We start from the raw sequence: 27,334 nt of genomic DNA, 5'->3' as shown, positions 1-27,334 counted from the left end.
TGCTGAAGATGGAACGGGGGCAGGATTTCCAAAGAAGCGCATAAGAGGAAGGTGCATAACTCGGACCAACTTTCACTGGGAGATTTGACCTCTGCCAATCCTACTTGTCACTTCCTTTAGATCTGAAAATTCCTGTTGTAACACTGATGATCTCAGCGGAGTTAGTCCACTGAGACTTATGGCAGAGATGTATATTAATAAGGATCTAACGTTAGACTCAAGTCTCATAGACTCATAGACTTTAAGGTCAGAAGGGACCATTATGATCATCTAGTCTGACCCCCTGCACAGTACAGGCCACAGAATCTCACCCACCCATCCTAGAATAATCCTCTCACCTATATCTCAGATATTGAAGCCTTCAAATACTTTGAAGACCACAAGATGCAGAGAATCCTCCAGCTGTGATCTGTACCCCATGCTACAGAGGAAGGTGAAAAACCTCCAGGGTCTCTGCCAATCTACCCTGGAGGAAAATTCCTTCCCGACCCCAAATATGGCGATCAGCTAAACCCTGAGCATGTGGGCAAGACTCATCAGCCAGACACCCAGAAAGTTCTCTATAGTAACTCCTATCATCCCTCCATTGACCTATTTCCCACTGATAATGAATGGTCAATTAGTTAGTTATCTCATCAAACCATCCCCTTCATAAACCCGTCTAGTTTAATCTTGAAACCAGATAGATCTTTTGCCCCCACTACTTCCCTTGGAAGGCCGTTCCAAAACTTCACTCCTCTAATGGTTAGAAACCTTCGTCTAATCTCAAGTCTAAACTTCCTACTAGCCAGCTTATATCCATTTGTTCTTGTGTCCACATTGGTATTAAACTTAAATAATTCCTCTCCCTCCCTGGTATTTATCCCTCTAATATATTTAAAAAGTGCAATCATGTCCCCCCTCAGCCTTCTTTTGGTTAAGGTAAACAAGCCAAGCTCCTTGAGTCTCCTTTCATAAGACAGGTTTTCCATTCCTTGGATCATCCTAGTGGTCCTTCTTTGTACCTGTTCCAGTTTGAATTCATCCTTCTTAAACATGGGAGACCAGAACTGCACACAGTATTCCAAATGGGGTCTCCCCAATGCCTTGTATAATGGCACTAACACCTCCTTATCCCTACTGGAAATACCTCGCCTAATACATCCCAAGATCGTATTAGCCTTTTTCACGGCCATGTCACATTGGTGGCTCATTGTCCACGTTCTGGCATTGAAATTGGAGGGCTGGTTTTCAAAAGGTCAGGCACCCTTTCTTTTTTACCGAAGTCAATGACGGGGATTTCCAAAGGTGCCTCACATGCTAATGAATTTTGGTGGGAACTTCACATCTTGCTTTCCTTTGAGAATCCCAGATAGACATTTCCAAGAGTGCCTAAGGCACTTAGAAGCACTCATTATAGGGACTCTACTCAACAAATAAATTATAATAAATAATTATTATTGCAATGTCATTATAAATTATTTATCTGAAGATATTTATTCTCTGCAATTATAATTATTTAAATTATTTACCGTGGCCATTATTTATTTTAAGAGTAAGGGTCCCTACTTAGAGGCATAAGTCCCATTGCAAATCAATAGAGCATGCTCCTAAACCACGTGGGCACTTTCTGAAATCTCCTTCCCTCCCAGGTTTTTTTTTTTAATTGCCCTTAATTCTTGTCTGCTCTAGGCCTGCGGTTGCAGTCTGCACACGTTGCATAGAATAAGTAAGTCCGTCTGACCTGCAATTAAATGTGTACAAGGTAAACTCAGATAGCTGTCATTCCGGTACATTATTACTACTGAATTAATGCTCCAGTGTAGGATTCAACATTGCTGTATGGTAGGTGGTATCATTTATTCTTATGCCACAGAAAAAAGAACTTGGAACTGCCTCTTCAAAGCTAAAAGATCACAGAAGAGGGGACTAACTGAACTAACTCTAATGTTACATTAGAAATCATATATATATATTATATGAATGGAGAAAGAGCCTTCTACTTCTTCCCCAACTACCTTGTAGTTTATGGCATGAGTGATCTTGGTTATAAAAAAGAATTACCTAAACTATTCCAACCCATACTTTTACACAGCTGCTACGATATCATTTTCACACCTTCTTGCATGCATATAGTTTGGACAGGAGAACCTAGATTCTCTGTAGTCTTCATTCACGAGTTTGTATTGACCCCAAAGTTCAGCAAAAATCCAAATCTGGCAAGTTGGGACAGAGGGAGGATACAAAACAAACAACCACTTTGGAATACTCAATGCAACTGTATGCTTTCCCAGCCAAGCCATCCGTGGGTTTAAGTCAGCATCCACTGATGTAACACATGAAAGAAATATCTCCTCGGAGATTTTTCTAACCAACAAATGTTAAGTCCATTGTGAGCACCTGAGAGTAAGCACCTGTCTTTTTTCATTGTCATCACTTGTTATTAACCCTGCAACCATAATTATTATGTTACCATTGCTAATCTTCCTTGTATTTCCATGGGATCCTGAATGTGCCAGGCACTTTCCAAACACACAGGAAGACATTCCTTTCCTGTATGATCCTCCATTGTAGAAATGCTAAATAACCTTTGCATCTGTATTTTCCTAGTACTGGATTGATGTGTACTTGTCTTGGGATCAGTCTGCTTACCCGGGGGTCCAGAACTTACGCTTTCCCGCTGACCAGATATGGGTGCCGGACATTCTTCTGTATAACAGGTACGGGAGGTTCCTCCGCTCATGTAACATCTGCAATTCCATCAACTTCACATGGTGATTATGCCAGCCGAAGATTTGGTTTATAGCCTCCACACAATGGAAAGAAACCTGACACATGTGGCAGCCGAGTGAAAAAAGGTCTCGATGACGCCTAAAGTTAACTATGCTCTTAAAATAGAAATTGTCTGTATTATAATGAAAGATTAAGTTATGATTTATCTAGCGTGTGCTAATTATGATGGTTTCATTTGACGTCTGTGCTTTCAAAGGCTTCTTGTACAGTCTTATGGAAGATTAGAGGATGGTGGCATTTAAAAAGATCACAATCACACGTGGCTAAAAGACTTCCCATAGGGACCGACAAAGCCCACGAAACTCGATATAGTCCCAACCACTTCACGGGGAGTTGAACCAGGCCCTAAGATGGTAGAATAAGGATGAAATGCCCAGTAGTTCAAAAGGAGGGCAGGACGACGTAGCTGACCTTTGACGGCCAGCGGGGGAGAATCTGCAATAACCCATTTTGAACATAAGTTGTATAAAATAGCAAGAACGGAAGGGCTGGATTGTTTGACTCCACTTGGATACGTATCCAGCAGCTTGGAAGTTTCCCCAAACCTCAACTAATGACTGAAATTAAAGAGCTCCCACCCACAAGAGCTCAGCACACCATGCTGGGCCTATTATTATCCCCGTCGCACTAGGAGCCCTGGTCACTGACCATGACCTCACTCCGCTAGGTGCCATGCACACACAGAACAAAAAGAAAGCCCCGAATAGTTCATAGCCCTAAGCACTCTGAGTGCCCACAACAAGCCACCCTGCTTGCTTCCTCTGCCATCTGAGCCCCCTAATAAGTTCCATTCCTTCTCCTGCCACTTCACCCCACCTAGGACTTCTTGGTTTTGAAGAGGAGCGGCCGTCCCAAGAAACTGCTACACTAGCCCCTGGTCACGCCACTTTGAGGAAGGTATCACCGGGCCAGCGGTTCCAAAAGACTCAAGGCCCCATCATCTCCCCTTGTCACACTCATGCATCAGGCCATTTTAATGAGTTGCCTAATGGGAGCAGAGCTTCTTGCATCTCTCCACAGTGACCGGGGCATCTGGGGGCTCCAGATAATTAAGAGAGATGTCTCCTTTATCCAACTGATCTAAACTGCATGAGAACATAAGAACGGCCATATCGGGCCCAGGCCAAAGGTCTATCTAGCCCAGTGTCCTGTCTTCCAACAGTGGCCAATGCTAAGTGCCCCAGAGGAAGTGAACAGAACAGGGAATCATCAAGTGATCTCTCTCCTGTCATCCATTTCCAGCCTCTAACACCATTCCTCCCCATACTGGCTACTAGCCATTCATGGACCTAACTTCCATGAATTTATCTAGCTCTTTTTTGAACCCCGTTAAAGTCCTGGTCTTCACAACATCCTCTGGCAAGGAGTTCCACAGATTCACTGTGCAAAAGATTGTGTAAGAAGATCCAAGCTCAGTTATGGAGTGAGCTAGAGGGGTCAGCTAATGATGTTTTACATAGGTCACCTACCTTTCCCTAATCCATACACCCTCTATTCACAAATGAATGATGGTTATGTTACTATTCACCACATTTTGAATTCAACTGCTTGTGGGGTTTTTTTATGTTGTATTTTAGTGCGGATGAAAGATTCGACGCCACGTTTCACACAAACGTGCTGGTGAATTACTCTGGAGCTTGTCAGTACATCCCTCCAGGTAGGAGGCCGGTTGTGTGGGTTGGTTGAAATCAATGTACGTTAATAGCTTCAATCAATTTTCCTATTTAGAGAATTAATTGTGTCCATTTGAAAGCAGATCTGGGTTTAAGATCTTTGTGCGCTGGGGGGGACAGGCTTTCAGAAGAATTTAGCTTCTATTTTAGGCCTCTAAATACAGGCCAGACATTGTAAAGTGCTTCACATTTGTGAGCTCCAGCGGTGACCGAAAGGTTTATCCCCTTACAAGGCTAAACAAACTGCTGTGACATTGCAACTCGGGCAGTCAGTAGGACTCCTCCCCCCCAGCCCCACGCTCAGCTATTTTTAAATGCACCGGCAGCACTTGGGGTAGGAGGTTTGCACCAGACACAGTGTAGACACACCCCTAGAGAAAATATATGAACATAAGAGTGGCCAGACTGGGTGAGACCAAAGGTCCGTCCAGCCCAGTATCCTGTCTGCTGACAGTGGCCAATGCCAGGTGCCCCAGAGGGAGGGAACAGGACAGGGAATCCTCAAGTGATCCCTCTCCTGCCATCCATTCCCAGCTTCTGACAAACAGAGGCCACGGATGCTCCTGCCCATCCTGGCTAATAGCCATTGATGGACCTAACCTCCTTGAATTGGGAATGGGGGACAATCCGGAGATATGGCCCCAGGAGAAGCAGCGAGGCAAAGAAAGCACAGGGGCAAAAGGTCAGGTCTTTGTATGTTTGCGGGTACCTCGTGAGCTGGTTTCTCTGCTGATGTATTAGCTGAAGCTCCACTGAAGTCAACACTGCTGACAGTGGCCACTGAATTCTACCCGGTCAGGAGAGAATTCAGCCCCTCTCTCTTTTGAAACAACACTGCCTCCGCTGGGTCTCTCCAGCATGTCACCGAGAAAGGAAAGGAATTTGGCTCAGGGACTCACAAGTGCTGTTAGTGGAACAGTTGATTTAGAAATTCTAATCAAAGTCTGCTCAGCTGAATTGGATCTAATTGTAGAGTGAGGCCCGGCAATTTCACGCGATCCCCATGCAATGTCATTTCATTTTGCACTTGCCCTTGAGACCCAAGAGGTCTGCTTCCCTCTCTCACGTCTCTCCCCAGGCATCTTGAAGAGCACGTGTTACATTGACGTCCGCTGGTTTCCTTTCGACGTGCAGAAATGCGATTTGAAGTTTGGCTCGTGGACCCACAACGGCTGGCTGCTTGATCTGCAGATGCTTGATGCTGATGTTTCCAATTACATATCCAACGGAGAGTGGGATTTAGTGGGTAAGTCAGCTCACTTGAAATCAGCACAAGTCCAAACGCGACGGCAAGCAGGAATAAATGGAAATGACGACTCTTATCTGGTCAGTTGAAGTGCAGGGATTGAAAGCGCCTATTTGAGAAGCAGTAGAAATCTCCGAAATTGGACTGTGGCATTTCAAGTGTTTTCTTCCTTCTCCTGCAGAGTTAACTAGAGCGACATTAGGGAGCCTGTGTGTATGTTGCTGTGGGGTCTGATAACCTATGAAATTCTACTGATGTCAACAGGCATAGGGGGTCACCTCCATGGGTGGCTGGTAATGCAGGCAAGGGAAGGCATAGCCTTCCCAAAACTGTCTACATACCCGGCCTCTGGGGAGGGATGGAGCCATGGTGCGGCAACTCAGCTCCCCACGGCCACTGGGAAAGGCTAAGGCTGTGGCAAAGCAGCCCACGAAAGCTTATGCCGAAATAAACTTGTTCGTCTTTAGAGCGCCGCAGGACTCCTCATTTTTAATGTAACACTCTAACATGTCTACCCCTCTTAGAATTGCCTGACTTTCTGAGGTCAACGTAGAAATGCCAGTGAAGGCTCTCTCAATCTTCCCGTCAGCTTATCTGTGTTTTCATCCTTAGCTGCAGTGTCACAAAAGGGCTGTGTCTGAAAACTGCCTTGGAATTTTCAGTTCTCCCTCACAAAAGTCGCTGAGATATTTCCATGCTTATTGTGAGTCCAGTTTTTAAAAAATGGGCCAGCCAGTCCCACTGGGAACAATGGAGAAATCCCACACACCCTTCTGAAATTCTAGCTCTTTTCATTCTGATCAGGGGCTGTACTGGCCTCCCCTTATGTGACACACTTATGTCTTGCAAACCGCCACCAGAAGCTCTGTGAGGTGCATTCGCATGTTAATATGTGTTACAGGTTGTGCGTGAAACCTCAGGTTGCTCTAGGTTTCACACACACCAGATCAGGTGACGTTAAAATGAACTGCCACCTTTCCAAAAAACAAAGGTGCCAGTTTTCATTGGGTTCCTTAGCCAAGCTGTTTTTCCAGGTGAATTTTGATAAACTGTACCCACAATTTTCCATCTCTACTCTTTCACACAGTCATATCTGAATGCTTGGTCTGAGGGCATTTGAATGCCTGGTCTCAGGGCTACCAAACTTCCTAAAATAGCCCCATCTGTCAGAACTGCACAGATGGCATTTTAGCTGATCGCTTGAGTTTTGCCAAAGCTGGGGGAAAGGCACATCTAAAAGTCAATGAGTTATGACATTAACTGCAAAACCAACCGCCTGTCTGCAATATTCGGCTTTTCCTGCTGGAGACAACTCACATATGAAAAACTGGCTGCCCGTACAAAGGAGGAGCCTGCTGTAATTCTGCGGCCAGAGGTTTTTCCGTGAACGAGTTATATAAAAACGGAAAACCCAGGTGCCAGCTCCGTATAAAATTATTACATTTGCAAACCCGGTAGTCACTACATGCGCCGTTAGCAAAGTCATAGGGGAAACATGGAAATAGGTTTATATTTTGATAGCTCCTTTGATCTCCAAGCACTTTAGGGCATAAGCCTCATTCCCTACTGCATGCCGGAAGAATGGAGCAACCCCGCCAATGGAAGTAGTGGAAGTCAGGAAATGATGACAAAGAAAACGCCTTTGTTTTTAATGTTTCGGATGCACACAGAGTGCAAATGTCATTCTAATAAGCCCCTTTACCCTCCGAAAATACAGATGGCTGTTGGGATGCGAAGTTAGAGTTAGAGGATTTGGGCAGGTGGCCAGCTGGAGGTTTACACCACTGAATTTGTTCCACTGATCAGAAAGTGGCTCTCAGGGGCAGTGTGGCCCAGTGGTCGGACTCTGGTGCTCAGCTTCTATTCTTGACTCTGCCACTGTCCTTTTGTGTGACCCCGGGCAAGTCACTTCGCCTCTCTTTCCCCATCTCACCTTTTGTCCGTTTAGATTGTAAGCTCTTTGAGGCAGGGGCTGTCTCTTACGATGTGTACAGCTTCTAGCTCAATGGGGCACGTCTCTCTGTGGAGGGGCCACAGTAAAACCTGTGCTCATAATGGTCTGAACCAAATGCCTTTGAACACTGGGCCCCATGCTCAGACACGAAGCGCTGACTCGGAGTTGAATGCTCCCCAGTGCTGGGTATCAGGCCAGCTGAGCAGGGCACGTTTTTCCACCGCTGATTTCCTTCTGCGCAGGTGTCCCAGGGAAGAGGAATGAGAGGTACTACGAGTGCTGCAAGGAGCCATATCCAGATGTGACCTACACAGTCACCATGCGCAGGCGCACCCTTTATTACGGCTTGAACTTACTCATCCCCTGTGTCCTTATCTCCGGCTTGGCGTTGCTTGTTTTCCTGTTGCCTGCGGACTCGGGAGAGAAGATATCTTTGGGTAAGAGCCAAGGAATTGATTTTCCTTCCTGAGATTTAGCATAAAAGGGAGGGCAAGAAGGCCAGTCTGCTATGAACCTTGGCTAGTAGGGATTTTCCATGGCAGGGAGCCAAAGACATGATAGCAAGACAGATTTATTTGGGCCAGATAGAGAAACCCTTCACTCACATGACTCAGCACTTACACAGGTAGCTCGGTGAGTCTTCTGACCCCTGGAGTTCATAGCCAAGTCACGAGTAAAAAGGACAGAAAGCAGGTCTCAGGGGCAAGGTTCCCTCTACATTTTTCCATCCATGTGCTGAATTAATTTTGTTTTATGCACCGAGGCATGTGCAGATGTGCACCACCAGTAGAAACATACACTGCTGGCTGTGGGCGCTCTGTTAATCATCTGGGTGGCACTTGAATCTCTTCTGGGTGGCTGCCGACATACTCATCTTACAGGGAATGCTGCAAGGGGGTAGGCCAGGGCAGGTGCATGGAGAGGTTGAAAGTAATAAGGGCATCCTGAGACGAACAGGGATTACACGAGGCAAGAAGTGACTGAGCCACCAAGCCAGGAAACAAAGGATGTGACATCTGGGTCTGTCTAACGGATGTTTAAAAAGTATTTGAATTAAGTCCCAGAACTCTAAGGACCCACCTGTGACACTTTGCTCATGATGAGAGGTGCCTCAGTCCATAAGGAGACCCATGAGGTCTGGGGTCACACATGGAGGGACGTACGGCAATATGAGCAAGGGATCAGAATCCCGACTGAGGGGGAAGGGGGAATTTCAAAAGTGTGTTGGTGGAGAACGCTGAGCAAAACCAACCATGATCAAAACCCATTGACATTAATGGGAGCAGAGTACTGTAGCTAATACATGGATTGTCTCTGGCCTGCGTTCTGCAGGAGCTCAGACCAGGGCTCCTAATGAATTAATTCTTCTGGCCTTAAAATCCATCAGTCTATGAAACAGGATAAATCCTAGGACCATGACTGACCGGGTGGAACTCTGAGACCACTTTGTGACCGGGGGCTTGCTGGATGTATCCCCCCGGGTGGAAAAGTGAGCAGCCAGGAGGCCTGGGTCCGTACCCGGTGGAGAACTGGGCTTTGAGGAGGCTGGAGTAAAGACAGCTAGAGTTGGCAGGGCAAGGGGAAATGGTGGAGGCATTCCGAGAGAAAGTGTCAAGGCTGCAAGGCCACAGAGAATGTGGAACGAGGCTTTGCAGGGCAGAAAGGAGAGCGCTCAGGAGCGTGGATTATTGACAGGCAAGGCAAATAAGGAAACCAGGCAGAAGGGGGACAGGGAGGAGATGAAGATGAACTAGAGGATCCATCTTGCTCAGCAGAAGTTCTTCTCTCGGAGATGCGTCGAGATGAAGCCTCGGGTTTGCTTAGCTAGCAAACGGGAGAGGGTTTTATTTCAGAGCCAACATGCTAGTGGACCGGGCCACTCAAGTGCAGCAAAGGTCACACCTCATCCTTTGTTCTCCCTCCCAGGCATCACTGTCCTGCTGTCCCTGACGGTGTTCATGCTGCTTGTGGCGGAGATCATGCCTGCCACCTCGGACTCCGTCCCTCTGATAGGTAGGTGCGTTTGCCCACAGGGCAACTGTGATCTTGCTGCTTCCTTGGCAGCCTGTTTTGGCTCAGCCCCGTGCCACAGGTCTCAGCAGAGCAGGAGACGTGTCATTTGGGCAGGCCCTAGGAGCAGGGCCCATCTAGAACACCGGCTTGGAGTGTAAAGGGGTAGGTTCAAAAGGGTCTGAGAAACGGCAAGACAGCGGATAACGGAGCTGGCGGGTTAACGCCAGAGGGGAAACGCCAGAGCTTTAGGTTGTTCCCAGAACTTCAAGGAACACGATAAGGTGGAATTTTCAGCTGCATTCAGACTCGGCCTCTCTCAGCACCCATGAACCCTGAGGTAAAACCCTCATTGCCTTCAATAGGAAGCGAGTTAGCCAGCGCCGTGCACTTCTGAAAACCCCACCCCTCGTGCCAATCTAGACGCTCTTTTCTGAAAATGCTTTTAACGGAAAACTTTTCCGTGAAAAGCATTTCCGGAAAATCATGCCAGTCTAGACGTAGCCTGTGTGTGTACTCAGGGCTATGCTGGCCTACAGCTCTGTAGTGTACGCACAGCCCAAAGGGGCTTCCGACCAGAGAAGCTAGTCACAGATGAACAGGGGCCAAGGTATACCAGAATAAAGCACTTTTATCCCGATATAACTGCGCCCACAGGCGTGTGAGTTGTACTGACATAACTGTTTCAGTAAAGAAGTCAGACCTCCCCACCCGACGTAGAGACACCATGACAAAACCAGTGTGTGGAAGAAAACCAGAACACCACCCTGACACTGGCCCCTTCTCTCCCCCTCCACACCGGCTGTAGGAACGGATTCTGTACGTCCTCTCTGCTCTTATGGAGCACGAGGTCTGAGAGCTGATGTGGCCCGTTGAGACTTTCTCAAAGATAAAACGATGTGGTGCCGGCACCTCCCATTTTGCAGGATTTTCCCCAGCAACTAGAGCATGTCCAATGTGTTTAGGGAAGCCCCTTTAAAAGCTGCCATGTAGGTCAAATGTGCGCTGTCCCTTTCAGCGGTTCGTTAGAGCCATTTCCAACCATGAACTGTTGTACACAGATGATGCTGCCGTGCCCCAGAGCTGGAAGCCCCTGCAGGCTGGCTTCAGCTATGCAGAAAAATAAAACATTCCCAGTGGCTCCCAATTACTGTCCCCCGCTGCTGACCTGCTACCCTGTGCTGGCAAATCCAGGCAGGGCCACGGCTCAGGGCAGGCTGTGGAGCGCGGCTAGCCTTGAGAATGAAAGAACTGCAGGAAAACGCCCAACCCCCACGCACAAACTCTAAGGCTGCTAAGGGGAAGATTGTTCAAGGACCTCCTTGCTGGGGGAGCCACAATGGAAATGGGCTTTGTAGCAGGGAGAGAGAGGATGAGTCTAAATATCCATCCCCGCCCCCTTGCTCCCACTGCAAGAAGCCCCCTCACCACCCAGTGGCCATGCTGGAAGGACCAAGATTTCCTGATGACACACGCTGTCCTAGTGCGGGATAGACTAGCGTGGTGTTTGGAGCGTACTGGCTCTTCTGTAGGCAAATGTCCGACAGTCGGCTGGGCTGTGTCTCTTAAACGGGCAATGCCGGCCCCACCCTGGCTTTTTTTTTTTTAAACAAAAAAAAGCACTGGCTGTAACCATACACCAGTAAGGCCGGTGTATGGTTCCTCTCAATACAAAACAGAACTGGCTCCAGCCCCCAAGCAGTAATCACTGGACCTGGGCGCCTCTGAGAGGTGGTACTCCTCCACTCGCAGGCACTGGGGTTGTGCATAGCAAAGAACCTGGAACACAAGGGGGAAAGGAACCCAGCATTCATTTGGGAAGGCACCCCGACTGTTATTCAAAAGTCGACATCCTCCTGCACTCTGAATACCTTGGGCAGATTCCCTTGCCTCAGACTTTCCTGCCGTAAATTGAGAAACGAACAGCCAAGTGTTCCCTCCCCCTCCACGGCTCCCCTGCCACAGCCACTGTCTTAGCTCGACGAAGCTCTGAGCAGAAGCTGCACCCTCCCTCGGCTGGAAGCACAGAGAACTCCTCTCGCCTGCACCTCACCGGGGAAGGAGCATACAGGCCAGCGTGCTAGCTGCTCCCGGCAGGCCCTGCAGCCTGCTCCCGCATGCTGGGAAGGACTCCTGGCCTGCTGTTAGCACAAGAGCTCCCCACTGGGGTATTCAAAGCTGGCCCGGAAGGCCACTGACAAAAACAAAGGCTGAGTGCTCACACGGGGCACCGAGCTAAGGAACAGAGACGTTAGGGAACTGCTGAGACTAACAGCACGGATGTACATTTAAAGTCTTCGCAAGCCCGACCAACCCAGAGATGTGGATGAAACGCAGTTCAGCGCCGTGGTGCATAAAGGAACCAAACTCAGCCAACTCCCTTGGCAAGGCTGCAATGCGCAGCCCCGGGGCTCCCTGCGGGCCCCAGAAGCTGTGGGGCGCAAACTTCTTCCAGAGCATTGGAGCGTGATTAGATGGCAGCCACTGAGGCCTGTGCGTGTCCGGCCTTGCAACAGCTCATTCCCGCCTCGGGCAGCCTGCTTGGCTGTACTTGTGATTTGGCCTAGCTTCAATGTCCTTGTTTCTGTACAGTGCCATCCATGCAATGCATGGCAATGGCTATTAGCCAGGATGGGCAGGGAGGGTAACCTGGCCTCTGTCAGGGGCTGGGAACAGGCATCAGGGGAGAAATCCCTGTTCTGTTCACTCCCCCTGGGGCACTTGTCATTGGCCACTGTTGGCAGCAGGACACTGGGCTAGAAGGCCCTTGGGTCTGACCCAGGCTGGCCGTTCTTGTGTCCTATACAGCTGGCTAGCACAGTGCCTGGGCGGGGGGCTTGGAGAAAGCCAGGAAACTCCAAATTTGCTACACAAAGCGGTGGGCATGAGGGATAATCACTGAGTGAAAGCCGATGGCCCGTGTTTTGCAAGAGGCCGGACTAGCTGAGCAGAGTGGGCCCTTCACGCCTTGAACAAGTACGAATTTATGCCCACGCTAAATCTTCCTTACGACAGAATGCAAAACCTTTCTGGTGACGTTGCACTCCCCCCAACACATCGCCCTGGCACACCTCATTGGGGAGCAGACATCCGCCCTGAATATCTGCGGAGGGTGTCCCTGAGGCTATGCACTGCACAAGGAGGAGGATTAGTGAGTTGCAGCAGATCTTTTGGGAGAAGGAAGCGATTTTTGGTGATCCTGTCTCCATCGGTCAAACTGTGCCACATTGGCATTATATGATTCGGTGGTGCCCTCTAACTCACTATTTCCTCATTGATAACCGTTTGGCAGTAACACGTGGATGAAACTGGCCCTCTGCAGCTCAACCTAATCAATCGAAACCCCCAGCCGCTTCCTTCATGTTGGGTCTGACCCCACACCCACTGCAGTCAGTTAACGGGAGCTTTTCCATTGACTCTGGAGAGCTTTTGGCCAGCCTCCGAAGCGTAAGGGAGAGGAGAAAGGGTAGTCGCACCACAAAACATGTAGCTTAAGTGCAAACAAAGATCCATCTAGCCCAGTGTTCTGTTTGCTGACAGTGGCCAATGCCAGGTGCCCCAGAGGGAAGCTTTCAGCGGCCAGCTTCCTCTAACCTGCAGCCACCCGTCTGACACACGCTGATACCCAGTTTGCTGGATCCTTCTGCACGTGAGCCAAATCCCAAATTGAAGGGAACAGCTGTAATCTTACTGGCTTGATTCCCTTCCCCAGCCAACCCCCCAGCATCCTTTGGACCACCTCTCTCCACAATCTCTACTCAATAAGCAGTCCTCAATCATTCTTGGAGTTATCCTCATGCAGTAATCCAGGGTACAGAGAAACCAGGCGGCTTTTTAAATGTCTGAGTCGCTCCAAGAGAGCGAAACTATTTCCCCCTGAAACTTTCTTCGAAATCAGTGTCTCCCTTTTGGGTTGTGTGTACGTTCGTTTCACACACAAAAGCTCTGATGCAGGATCAAACGGCGGCTGCTACCAGTTATTTACTGCTCCCCATGTGACAGCCTCAGCCATTATATTCAATAGGTGTCTGCTGGCAATTCGGAACAAGCTGCATTTCTAAAGGCCCAGGGACTTGTGCCTGCTGCCTCCAGCTGTTGCAGCAGCTGCCTAGGCACCATGCTGCTCATTATGCCCCTTCCAGCACTAAAAAGACAAACAAATGAATCAGCCGTAGGAAGGCTGGTGCCTCCCTCTGGAAAGCGACTGCCTGCACTTGTGTGTATGGGAGGCAGCTATTTGAGGCACAGAGATGCGACGGAACCAGCCGGCGTTTCGAGACCATAAGAAGACCGGTAAATAGTCACCAATTCAGCGCTTCGCAGCCAATCACTCTCTCCATATCACTTATAACGGTTTCCAAGCATTCCCCCAGGTGCAAAAGGAGCCCCAGGGAAGTGAAAAGGCCACAGAGCAAGCCAGCCACATAAGCAGGTTCTCATGGGCAGTGGGAATAAGAGGCAAAGGAAGCCAATGCCTTGCCAAAGAGCCAGCCTGGCCCCGCCCACACTCCGTCTCCGGCCCCGCCCCCTTCAGCGAGTCTCCCCCAAGGTTTGGAGCTGTGCCGCCTACCCTCCTGGGGCTGGGCCCCACCTTTGCAGCGGGGCCAGGAGGGCCCTGGAATTGCTTTCACAAATCAAGCTCTCTTCATGGTTCATTCAGCACTTGTGCCACTGGGGCTGCCAGCGGGTTTGCCAATGTTGCACGCACACAAATGCCCTGGCTCCGCCCCTTCCCCTCCCCTCCACTGAAGCCCCGCCCATGCTCCGCCCCCTGCTCACTCCAGCCCCCCTTTGTCCACTTGTTGGTTCTCACCAGGCTGGCTTAGGAGGCTGGGGTGCAGGAGGGGGGGAGGGCTCCAGGGTGGGGCTGGGGATGAGGGGTTTGGAGCACAGGAGGGTGTTCTTGGCTGGCCGGAGGGGCTCAGAGGGTGGAGGGGAATCAGGGCTGGGGCCTGGGGGGGGGGGCTTTGAGGGCTCTGGCTAGAGCTGGGGATGAGGAGTTGTGTCCAGGCTGAGATGGGAGTGTTCGGGGGAGGGAGGGGGAAATCAGGGCGAGAGCTGGGGCAGGGGGTTGGGGCCTGGGAGCAGGTCTCGGAGGCAGGCTGCAGGTGTGTTTAACTCAAGCAGTTCTCAGAAGTAACCGCGTGCTCCCCCTCGGGCTCCTATGTGCAGGTGGGGTCAGGTGGCTCCGCCCACTGTCCTGTCCACAGGCACTGCTCCCATTGGCCGCAGTTCCCAGGAGAAGAGAGAACTCGGCATGGGAAATTGAGCGAGTGTAATGGAGTCGCGATGGAAGGCGATTGAACCGTAACCCAAATGAAATGCATGGTGCTAGCTACGCTTCTTCCGTGTAGGACACCACGGGTGAGCGAAACACGGTGACAGTCGCTGGCCGGAAAGGTGAAGCCAAATAAAAAGGGACTGAAATTTCTCAGCCATGACGATTTCATGTTTTCCCCTCCCCCATTTGGTTAGTCAGAGCATCAGCTTGGCAGGACTGGGCTCTGCTCTGTACTGCAATATTACCTCTGCGGAGGTGCGCTGAATCGTAGTCAGTCCCTTGCATCCAGCAGGCGATTCACGGTCTGTCCTCCCAGCACCCTCCCAGCCTGGATTTGAGCACCCAGAGAGCTGGAAAATCCCCTTCTTCCCTTGACAGTCCCTGGCCGGGGTTACTCTTCTGACTCCCCTTAGCTCTGACCCCCAAGCTGTATGAGGTGCTCTGCTTTTCCCCCACGAGTTGCCAGTCCGGCTCTCCGCTCCTCCCTTGTGTGTGCAGAGGCGCTGCTATTCCCCTAGCCGTCATGATTATTCTGTGGGCCTGCCTGCAGAATTTGGCTGGCAATGCAGCGAGTGCCTCACATGGCTATGCCAGAGGTTTAGCACAGGCCTTGGAGGCTCATTAGCAGTGCAGGGCTGCGGGAAGGCTGCACGAGGCGTGTATGTAATACAACACCTCTGAGATGTTATTAAAATCTGGACTGTTCCTCCCGGCTCCTGCTCGGGAGAGGGAGTGTGCGAGGGGCGGGAAATCAGGATTTCGGGAGTCAGTGCATGCATTCCCCTCCCTCTTTGGCTAGCTCCACTGGGCACAGACAGACTCCCACAGTCCTTGTCTTTGGTGCACTGCCCGGCCTGCCCTATCTGTCCTTTAGCACAGGCAGAAGCGCCACAGACGGCTGGTATGGAGGGTATTCTTTGCTACAGTAAATGGCCCATGACATGATTCCACCAGGAGGGTGGGGAAGCCCTGGGATGGGTTCCCTAGGGAGGGGTGGAATCTCCATCCCTAGAGGTGTATAAGTCCCAGCTTGACAAAGCCCTGGCTGGGTTGAGTTAGTTGGGGTTGGTCCTGCCTTGGGCAGGGGCTGGACTCGATGACTCCGGAGGTCTCTCCCAGCCCTAGGACTCTACGATCCTTCTACCCTCTCTGCTCAGCTCAGAACCTGGCAGCACACAGAGGTCCCAGCCCAGATCAGATTTCAGAGACTGCACTCAACAGACAGGATGTTTGGTGATCCCCATTTTACACCCAAGAGACTGAGGCCCAAAGAAAGGAAGGCTGGTGGTATTTGAGGAAGGTGGGCATCTTCCTTGCCTTAACCGATTTAACCGTCTCATTAAATCGAGAGCTCAATCAGGCACCTGATGCTTTGACCAAAAGACCTCAGGAAGTAGTAGAGCCTAGAGATACCTGTCCACTGAAGGAAGTGTTCCCATGGTTGAGAAATTTCAGTCCCTTCCTTCTGCTGCATCTTGCCACCCAGATACTGTCATTTAGTTAATCCTTGATGTCCTACAAGGAAGAAGTTTAGATATCGCCACTCATTTCATTGGGATTATGATGCAATTGCCTTTAATCCATGTGTCTATTAGACTTGCTTCATTCCACCTGAGAAGTTTCTCACCACTTGACTTGCGTTCTTAGATACATGAGCCATTCACCCTATGTAATGTAGAATGTCCTCAAGTTAGGTATCTGGCAAGATTGCTCTCTGTAGCTGGAATAGTCTCTCTTCTGAGACTGGTCTATACAACATCTGCATGCCCCTTTACATCATTTTCACGCACATGATTACATGAGTGCAATGCTGTCACAGTTTGCTAAAAGACTTCCCCCAGGACCATATTTGGGTTAAATCACATTAACCATAGCTGTAGACATGAACATAAGAATGGCCGTACTGGGTCAGACCAAAGGTCTGCCGACAGTGGCCAGCACCAGGTGCCCCAGAGAGGGTGGACAGAAGACAATGATCAAGCGATTTGTCTCCTGCCATCTCTCTCCAGCCTCTGACAAACAGAGGCCAAGGACACCATTATATCCCCTGGCTAATAGCCTTTTATGGACCTAACCTCCATGAAATTATCTAGCTTCTCTTTAAACTCTATTATAGTCCTAGCCTTCACAGCCTCCTCTGGCAAGGAGTTCCACAGGTTGACAACACGCCGCGTGAAGAACATCTTAGTAGTATGTGACCTGGGCCTTCTCAAATTGCTGTGGTTGTCTCAGGGATCCCAAAACTTGATTTGGAGTAGGCAAAAAATGGATTTTTCTTTGATTAGCCTCAGTGTTGTCTCTTAAGGTTAGTTTTACCAGATCTCCATTTAAAAATCCAATATCACTAATATTCTATTGAGTTCTCCCACCTGTCTCGCTGGGCCCATCATGGCTGCCATGTTGCAACTAAGGCTACATCTTCACTCCATGGGAGATTGACGCTGCCATGATCAATCTTCTAGAGTTCAATTTAGCGAGTCTAGTTAAGACCTGCAAAATCAAACTCAGAGGGTGCCCCCACTGCCGTTCAGTAGTCCTGCTCTTGCAAGGAGTAAGGGAAGCTGATAGGAGCAAATTCTCTTGTTGGCCTCTCGCTGTGGGGATGTTGCCATGCTTGGCTTAAGGTAGAATATGTAGCTGGAGATGCGTACCTTAAGCCAACCTGCTGGGTCTAGCGTAGACTTGACCTAAGAAGGCTGTTGGTCCACATTCCTTTGATCACGTACAAAAGACAAAAGCCCTGCATTCAGAGCGTAAGTCTCCTTTTTTCAGCTTTGTGCTCACATCCAGTCCACTGTATGAAACAACTGTAACTCTCTTGAAGCCCCTGCCCGGGGCAAGTTGCACCCATCCATGACTACCCAGTTCCCGTTCAGGCATTGTAGTGCATGGGATATCAAAGCACCCACATGTTGCTGAGCTGGTTTGCAATACCCTGACCCATGCAGCAGTGGGCAGAGAGCCCCAAAGCTGAAATTCCTTGGTTTTGATGGGTTCCTGGAAGCATCCTCCCCTTGGCCTTTGCATAAGGGTCATTCCAATGTAATTAGATGGGGCTGGTGAAATCCCTGCATTCAGAGCCCCATTTCCTGAACCTCCCTCCCACGTGGGGTGGCACAGGGCTGCAGTCAGACTGCAGATCTCCTCCGGGAGTTCCTAATCAACCTCCCCTCTTTCTTGTTATTTTTTTTTAATTGTAGCTCAATATTTCGCTAGTATCATGGTCATCGTTGGTCTCTCCGTGGTGGTCACCGTCCTGGTGCTTCAATTTCATCACCATGATCCACAAGCGGGAAAAATGCCTCGATGGGTAAGTGGCTTCTGCAGGGACGCACTCGGTACCAAGAAAGAAAAGGACTCTCCTTGATACTGGACGGGTGGAGCTGCGACTTACTTTATTTGGACAGCTCAGCTGACCACAGCAGGCGTGATACCACCATGGCTGGCAGCACCACTTAGAAAATGCCCCCCCGCCCCCAGGATCTGGGTGACCATTAAAAAGACACATACCTCTCCCCTCCCCGGTTATTAGGTTTCCCACTGGAGTTTGCCATATTTATTGTTCAGAGAATATGGGAAAGTCAAATGGGAAAGCATTAAAATGCTGCTCTTCTTCATGCTGCTCCCTTTGCTACCCAAGGGCATGACAGGAGCCGTACTGCTCTGGTACCCACCGGCACGTAAAAACTTGACAATTTTCAAAGCACAAAACCCAACCCTTCCATAGCCACCACGAATGAGTTTTCTAGTTGTTTGCTCAGCAGGGTCCCGCTTTCAGCCAGCAAGTAAGAGCGTTCCCATTGGCCCCTGTGACTGGGGCGTGTGTGTCATTCCCTCTCACTGCTCATGCAGGCGGGTGGAGTCCTCTGGGCAGCAGCCACCGACTCCTCTGCCGAGCAGGGGGCGTTGTCCTCAGCTCCATGCTCAGCGCTTCCCTCTAGACCCCTGTGGCTTGCCCCTCAACCCTCGTTTGTGCATCCCTGGTAGTAGATTAAGTCCTGGTGCTGTCGGCCCTCCCTCTTCTAAGGGGTCAGCGTTCCTTCACATCACTGGGGCCTGCTCATCCCTTGCAGCTCTCAGAGAGGCCAGGGCCTTTAAGAACATAAGAACGGCCGTACTGGGTCAGACCAAAGGTCCATCCAGCCCAGTACCCTGTCTGCCGACAGTGGCCAGTGCCAGGTGCTCCAGAGGGAGTGAATCGAACAGGTAATGATCAAGCGATCTCTCTCCTGCCATCCATCTCCAAGGGCCACCATTCCTTACCCATCCTGGCTAATAGCCATTAATGGTCTTAACTCCATGAATGTATCTAGTTCTTTCAGGAGCAATAGGCTCTCCTCATACAGTCTAGTAAAACCACCAAAGCCAACCAGTTTCTCTCTTATGGGCAGATGCTCCAAGGCACAGTTTGCCTGATTAGAAAAGGGGAAGAGGAAAGCAGGAGTGCACAGAAACAACCACCACTCTCTTGCCAGGCCAATTTTCCACGCAGTCCATTCTACAGCATCCTCTGACATGTTGCAGCAAGAACTGTGAGAGGATGGAAAAGTGTCACACCACCCACCGGTATCGCTTTGCTTTAGCAATGAAATACACGACAGACAGGGAGGGGGAGAGAGCCCGCCCTGTATCCCACGGCATCGGCTCTAAAAAATACTCCAGAGTGTTGATGCTAGTTTAAAACAATGAAAAATCTAGTAGTGGCGCGTGGCAAATCCAGCAGCCTAGAGGTGCGTGAACACAGCCTCTCCGCTGAGGCATTATCTTTGTGGGGAGTGCGGAGAACTCTTTCCTTGTCCAGTGGCCGGACGTGGCTCAGTCAGCTCTCCAGAGGGCAGAGAGGGACGGAGTGGAGGCTGTGGGACGTCACAGAAGGAGGTTCTCCTTCCAGCAGAGTCCTGCGTTGGAACAGCCTCTCCCTGGGTTGACTTGGGCGCAACGGAGCCCCAGCCAGTGCTGGTCACAACCCTCACCAGGGCCGGCCCACAACATTTTGGCACTGGAGGCAGGAAGCTCAAACGACGTCCCCATGCCCCCGCGCTTGGGCCAAAATTTTGAAAGGTCTCAATTCTCTGGGTCCTAGTGGCGCCCCTCACAGTCTGGCACCTGAGGCGGCCGCCTCAGTTCGCCTCATGGTAAGGCCGGCCCTGACCCTCACTGTCATGAAAGCTCAGGGTCCCACAGCTTCCAATAGCCACAGGGCTGATCTTGCCTCACCATCTCACGGCAAGCTGCACTTATGCTTGTTCCAGCAGCACTGATACAGCCACCGGTCACACCCCGTGACACAGCAGGACGGGCTGTGACGAGGGCCCTACCTAGTGACCCTTGTCAATTGCTGACTAGCGAGATGGGAAACCAAAGCTCCGTGTTTCCATCCAGCTTGGGGCTAGGAATGTGCTAGTGTCAAAGAGATTCCCGGATCAGCTGTTCATCCAGCGAGAGACTGGCTTGTGGATCAAGCACTAGCACATCTGGGTTCCGCTCCCAGCTCTGCCACTGCTCTGCTGTGTGCCCTTGAGCAAGTCACTTTGCTTCTCTTCTCCATTTAGACTGCAAGCTCTTTGGGGGCAGGCACTACTTATGTACAACGCCTGGCAAACTGAGGCCTGTAATGCATGTTTGCACTGCAGTAGAGCCTACAGGAACCCTCATTTGAACGGGCATGTGCCAGGCCAGGGAAAAGAGAGACCCACGTCAAAAGGGATGTGGTGGCAGGGCCCAGGCTAGGCTGAGAGTGGAAAGGCAGGCATGATGCAGTGGGACCCAGGAGGCCAGTACCAGGAGAGCGAGGAGGAGTTTAACTCTCCGCATACAAATACAGCCGCGTTGGCCATTGTGATTCCTGGCACACTGGCTCGGTTTTCTCTCCATCTCTGGTACGGTCTGTGTGCACTTCCCTTCCACAGACAGCCCTGCAGGCTTTTTCCTCCACAAAACTGTGAATTTAATAAGAGGGTTCGCTGCAGAGGAAATTGCTTATCTGGAACTTGTTCCCTGCAAGGCAAATCTCACTGGATTGCCTACTGCCCATGCACCTTCCTCCCCGCTGCACTGAGGGTTCTGCACATTTCAGAACCGTGGGATCACTTCCACCTTTTGCTTCACAGAAAATGTTTGCCGGCCACCCTGGGGCAGGCTAGGGAGCTGAACAGGGGCAGCAGGAAAGACACGTGGCTTAATGAGCTGCAGTAGTCACCAGCTTTCCCGAGCCAGGAACGATCTGCCACCGCAGTGCACGTGTCTTTCCCTTCCTCTCCCGCGGGAGAACTCCTGTCTGTCACTGCGAGACAGAAGCATGGGCCGGAGGCGAGTGTGGAACCCGGCCCCGTAATGCTGTGGGGTCTATTGCCATGGGACTGACTAAAAAGTAGGGGGCTGGTGGGTGTGTAGCATCTTGGGAAGCTGGGCACTGAGCTGACCCGCAAGAGCCCGGAAGCTGCGGGCATTCATGACTCCTGCTACAAGGGTTCATCCTATGGGGCAGGGTTCCCTACTCGCTGGATCAGAGGATCTGCGTGACAGGCCGGCCCTGCACTGCTGACTGGGCAGCGGGATGGCTGAGGGGACCCTGGGTTGGAGGACTCAGGGGCATTCCTGTTCTTGGTGAGAGGCCACCTCAGACTAGAGCAGTGTTTCTTAAACTGTGTTCCACAGCACACCGGTGTGCCACGAGGCAGTCAGAGATGTGCCGCGGAGAACAGAATTCAAAATGGCCATCCTTAAAGGGGCAGGCAACCTTTATTTATTTTTTCTCAATAACTTTCCCCACAACCTTCCCCCCCCCCAAAAAAAAAATCATTGGTGTTCCCCATAAAAAAAATTGTTTGGTGTTCCTCCGTCTTAAAAAGTTTAAGAAACACTGGACTAGAGCCACAAAGAGAACTCACAGAACCGAGCCTTGCCCCTAACTGCAGCACTCTGCTGCCCCGTGGAACTCACAGCCCGAGTTAGGCAGCATCCGGGCACCCTCAAGCAGAGGTTTTCAAACGAGGGGTGGGGACCCACTGCTGGGTGGTGGAATGTCGGACACTGGGTCTTGTTGCTGCAGGGTGATCAGGTCAGCAGTGGGGGTGCAAAGGCAGCTCCTTATTTCATGCAATGGCAACAAATATTGTAGCCTGATGTACATACTGAGAATAGAGGTGTCAATCCAGGTAGAGTGAAGTTGCATTTGTCTGTCATTTGAGGACAGCTATAATAAAGCATGCAAATGGCCTCTTATTTTTTAAGGATGTCTCACAGAATTGACCTGGAAAGGTCAATTCATTCTTGAACATGAATACGATCTCGCTCTGTCTCAGTCTCTCTTGCTCATCTATCTACATGATAAATCCAGCAATTAATTTACTTTCCTAATGCTAATTGCCTCCTTTCACAGCAATCCGTACAAACTAACAGAGTTCCAGCCTGCCTCGAGTTCAGATAAAAGCTCTAAAGTCAGCTAGAGAGGGAGAAAACACGGTGCACCTTCACACCTTAACGCACTCAACAACCCTTGTCAAGAAGCATTTGTCCACTGAGGGAACCACAGCTGTGTTCAAGCCAGTCCCGCTGACGAAAGGCCCAGACTTTTACCTTTTGAATGTACTGACCAGTTCTTAAAAGGCCCGCTCTGCAGTTTGGCTGAGCTCCTTGCAAAGGTCTGAAAATGACTTTCGGTTAAGTTCATTTATTGAAATTTAAATGGAAAAAATATTCGGATACTCCTGCCTCTCCCCCCAGCTCTCAGCATTCTGACTCACAAGCTTGCTACTGCAGCATCCTAATGACCCCTCCAATCTTTCAGGAATGACAGAGTCATGTAATCTATGGAAAAGGACTGCCCTCAACTTTCTCCTCTAAAACCACCGAGACACGGGAACATTTGCAAACAAAAGAACTGCTTTGGAGTGTGGAAAGTGCATCTTCTCCCCTTCCTGTGTTCTCAAAATGGACGGAACTTTTTGCTCCAACTGCCCTAAAAGGTCATACGTGGGAAGAGACCGGGCTTGGGAACACTTCACTTTGAAAGGGGACGTGTGAGAAAGTAACAAGCAACTGAAAAATGGCCAGTGAAAAGGTGCACTCACCGCTGGGTACCCCCTGCTGATCAGGCGCAGCGTAGCAGCTCTCTGACTCGCATCCCTTGGCTGAAGGGGTGTCTGCTCTCATGCCGGTCAGCCTCTTCTCGTGATGCGGCTTTCCAGCCGGGGCACAATTTATTCCCACTCCTTTTAGGATAACAAAGTCCAAATAATGATTCCAAGCCCTTGTTGGGTCTCCTGTTCTCATTCGGCCTAGAAATCCTCACACCCTTCTATACGGCACGCTCCATCTAGCTGCTGCCTGCCTTCCATCGCCCCTTCTCAGAATGAGCTACACCTCCCAGGGCTTCCCACTAGAGGTCGAATTCCTGGCCTGCGCTGTGTTCACATCCACCCACATCCCTCACATCAGAGCCCCCTGCCCCGTCCCGTCCCATCCCCAGGCCTGCATGTCTTGCCTTGCTGGACTCCTCCAGCACCCCACCTCCTGCTCTCTCCTTCAGTCGCTCCCTGGTTGAGCTGGTTCTTCCTTGTTACCTCAGGGACCCACATGAGTCTTCTGCCTTGCAGGGCTCCTCCCCTCTGCCCAGCCCCTGCACAATCTTCTCTGCCAGCTCCTCCTGCTTTGCCTCTGCTGCCAAGCGAGTTGCTGCTGAGCTCTTCCCTCCCTCTCTGCTGCCTTTCCACTCACCCTTCCTTTCCTGCTGCAAACCACTCAGATCCTGCACCAGCTGGGACTAATCTTCAATTAGGACTGGCCACCCTCCAGCTACAACCAGGGGCCTTCATTGAGCTCCCTAGCTCCTGAGTCCCTTTAATGGTGGGGGGGAACACCTCACCCCAGGGCTTTTTTAAAGGAATGCAAAGGCAATCTCAACTATGGCTGTCACCACAGGATTCAGCTACCCAATAATGCACTGGGACCACTCACCTAGTGTGGTTCACTGTCCCATAGGCCACTTACAGTGAGCGATAAGAACAAGGGAGCTCTACAGCCTCAGCTGGGGAAACAGATGGCTTTATAGCTCAAGCTGTAGAGACTCTTCTGCTGAACTCGGGAGATCCTAGGTTCAAATCTAAGGTTACATACATTTCTACCTTACAACTACTTCCCTTAGATATAAGCTTCACAGGCTGCCAGTGTGGCATCCTTATTCCCATTTTATAGATGGGCAAACCAAGGCATGGAGCAGTAACAGGGCAGAGCCTGACAGAGAAGAGTTCATTTGTGTTTTTCTCTACACAGAGCTGTATAAAGGTGTGGCTATTCACCTTCCACAAACACCTTCTGCTAGCTAGGTACGGTGGGACTGCCCTCTGCTTCCCAGCCCCATCTCTGGCAGTTTCAAGCTCTTGCCCCCTTCCTGGGATCCAGGCAAAACGTGTTGCCGCTTCAGCCTGTGGGGGAGGGGAGGACCCAGTCCTGCCCACAACTCCGGGCCCCAAACCAAGGGCCCTATGACTGGCAGCTCCATTTGATCACTAGCCTCTGTTGCTGCATTCCCTGGGCTGCTTGCCTGAAAAGTCTGGAACAGTCTCTGCCCTGTTCTCTCAGGGTTCATTCTCACAGGCCCCTTCACCTGGAGAGCCTATAACAGTCTCTGGCCCTTCTTGTCAAGGCTTTCTTTCCCAAGTCCCTGGACCTGAGGAACTCCACAGCCCTGTCCCTGCTTAAGCAGGGCTTCTCCTTTGCCCCGTATCTATGGAGTCTCCCACACTTCCACTCTTTTCAGCTGCAGCTGTTGCAGCTTCCTCAGCCAGCTAGGAAGAGCATCCTTCTTTCTTCGGCTCTAGTCAACAACAAAGCTGGCTGGGTCCTGCAGCTCCTTTTATATGAGCCTGCTGGACTCTGATTGGCTATATTGCTCTGCCGCCTCTCTAAGCAGCTTGGAGGACCCAGCTCTGCTGCCTTTTCTCTGCTGCCTTTTTTCTGTGGCTAGCTGTGGTCGGAGAGCAGGGCTTTCCAGGGTACACCCCTTTACAAGCCAATATAAATTGGTTATAATGAAACAGTTTTCCTTTACAATAGTTTACAGCTGTCCAAATGGAGATTTGCATAAATAGCAAACTCCCTTTGTGATATACAAACATTTCTAGCTGTGTTGTTCAGTCAGTGCAAACAAGCTAAAGGTTTCTAAAATGTTCATCACTTCCTCCTGTTTTTCAGGTCCGTGTTATCCTGCTGAATTGGTGTGCTTGGTTTTTAAGGATGAAAAAGCCCGGGGAGAACATAAGGCCCCTCTCTTGCAAATACAGCTATCCCAAGCACCGGTCAAGCATCAGTAGCGTTGAGATGAATGTGTTACCTGGGTACCAATCCAGCAATGGGAACGTGATCTATAGCTATCATGCCGTGGAAAACCCATGCTGCCCACAAAACAGTGACTCAGGGGGGAAGTGCGGAAAGGTTGCTTGCTCCTCTCCAGAAGATACAGAGCTTGTTCAAAACAAAGCTTTAATGGAGACGATCCCTGTGATTGTCAAAATCCTGGAAGAAGTTCAATTCATTGCCATGCGCTTCAGAAAACAGGATGAGGGTGAGGAAATTTGTAGTGAGTGGAAGTTTGCAGCTGCTGTCATAGACAGATTATGCCTGGTTGCATTTTCACTCTTTGCCATCATCTGTACGTTTACTATACTGATGTCTGCTCCAAATTTTATAGAAGCTGTTTCAAAGGATTTTGCATAAGGCTCTCCAAGAGCAGCACACGGTACAAAAAATGTAACTTCAAAATAAAAAAATGTTGCCATTAATTTTGCTAAATAATGTGATTTAAAACTTACATGGAACGAAGGAGCTGAAATTAGTTTTGAGAGACGATTGTCTCCAATGTTCGTGACTGTAATGACTGAATAATATAAATACTGGACTTTGTTATTTCTTAGATTGTGTCTGCCTGTAATGATGTTATAATCTGTGACAAGTGGTAGGCATGAATTCAAATCTTTGTGACAAATAAGCCCTAGTGTCTGTGTACTACTAACAAAGCACTAGTGAACATTTAGCTTTTGTTTAATCTGTAAAAGCTATATTGATAAGTCATTCCAACTAACATCTTCTTTAGTATATTATTAATTTTCAATCATTTACATTTCAGTATCTTCAATTAGTATGGCCATCATATGGATTTCTCATGTTTGGCCATGTGTCACCCTGCACTATTTGTTCTGCAGTTAGCTAAACAAACCACTGGTGTTAGCTTGTACTATTACTATGATCAGGGCTTGACAAACGGCAGTGAAAGCCGCTTGCCAGCCCCGCACTGCGCATGCACAAGAGCCGCATTGCGCATGCACACGCCGCTGGTAAACGGGGCGCACGGCTGAAATCTACTCGCCACAGGTTAGTAGATTCTATAGTTTGTCGAGCCGTGACTATGATTATTTGAAAGGTTTTTCCAATCGAGATGTCGACAGAATGTATTTTTGCTAAAAATTTACAGAAATATTTTTTTTTAAATGTAGGAAATGTTGTTTAATGAGCGAGAACAGAAAACTGAGTTGGCATTCGGACAACTGTACAGATTCTCAATGACACTGTAGTGTTGCGATCGCTGTCCGTGTGATCTGTTTGAATACAACTTGGATCACAACTGCCAATCCAACACCCGCTCATTTGTAATTTTTAGGGAAGATTCTTGGCCCCATCAAAGTCAAAGTGAGTTTTTGCCAGGGATTTCAATGGGGCCAGGCTTTCAACATTCAATCATACAGTTCACTTTTCTTTGCTGAGCTGTGTTGGTGTGGTCCACTCAAATTTGGCCAATGTGGGCTTGTTAAAGGAATTATTTTAAATTAGCGACAACTTATTTTTGTTTAGCTAAAGTTGAACACGGAAGACTTTTGTTTTTACTTGTAACCATGTTGCTGCCGTTAACTACTGTAATGCTTAAATATTAATAAACAATATCTTTATTATGACACTCTGTTGGAAGGTGCTGGTAAAAAGGCTCTTTTATTCATAGGTGTTTTTTGTCCTCTGTAAAATGAACCCCTCATGAGAATATTTGCTCACCTCTTCTGGTGTGATTTTAATGTCAGCATATTACAACTGGCCACCTAAGCTGACCTGGGGCCTCTCTCCTCAAAGTGTTTACCGTGGTCTTTCACAACAGCAGTAACACTTCTATCTTCTGGTGTTACAAACTCGCTGAGTGTCTGCAAGGAACTGAGCACATTCTTGGGGGTTTGATCAAGGATAATAGATTGTCTTATCTGGCTGATTTCTATCCTGTTTTTCCTCAAAATAGGTCTTAGGGGAATTGACAAGAGCTGTTTCCCATAATGGTAAGCCAGACCTTGCTGCTGGCAAGCAAGAAGGAAATCTTGGGCTCATTACTGAAGAAGTGGTGAGGCTGCTTGCCTAAGGAA

General features: G+C 49.6%; 1 protein-coding gene across 2 annotated transcripts in view; it reads left to right on the top strand.

Moving 5' to 3' along the window:
* LOC102454664 (neuronal acetylcholine receptor subunit alpha-7-like) overlaps positions 1-26,849 on the top strand; it is a 61,395-nt gene extending 34,546 nt beyond the window's left edge. For both annotated transcript variants that reach the window (XM_075931319.2, XM_089779152.1), the window contains 7 exons: positions 2,590-2,699; positions 4,350-4,429; positions 5,524-5,691; positions 7,888-8,082; positions 9,572-9,658; positions 18,137-18,246; positions 25,131-26,849. In XM_075931319.2, the coding sequence (XP_075787434.1) occupies positions 2,590-2,699; positions 4,350-4,429; positions 5,524-5,691; positions 7,888-8,082; positions 9,572-9,658; positions 18,137-18,246; positions 25,131-25,652 (1,272 nt within the window). In that variant the 3' untranslated portion in view covers positions 25,653-26,849. The remainder of the gene's footprint in view (positions 1-2,589; positions 2,700-4,349; positions 4,430-5,523; positions 5,692-7,887; positions 8,083-9,571; positions 9,659-18,136; positions 18,247-25,130) is intronic.
* Positions 26,850-27,334: the final 485 nt, after the last annotated feature.

The sequence above is a fragment of the Pelodiscus sinensis genome, chromosome 6, assembly GCF_052426305.1.
Source record: "Pelodiscus sinensis isolate ZL-2025 chromosome 6, ASM5242630v1, whole genome shotgun sequence".
NCBI classification, from domain to species: Eukaryota; Metazoa; Chordata; order Testudines; family Trionychidae; genus Pelodiscus; species Pelodiscus sinensis.
Note: the sequence above shows the minus strand (reverse complement) of the source record. Positions and strands in the feature narration are given on the sequence as shown.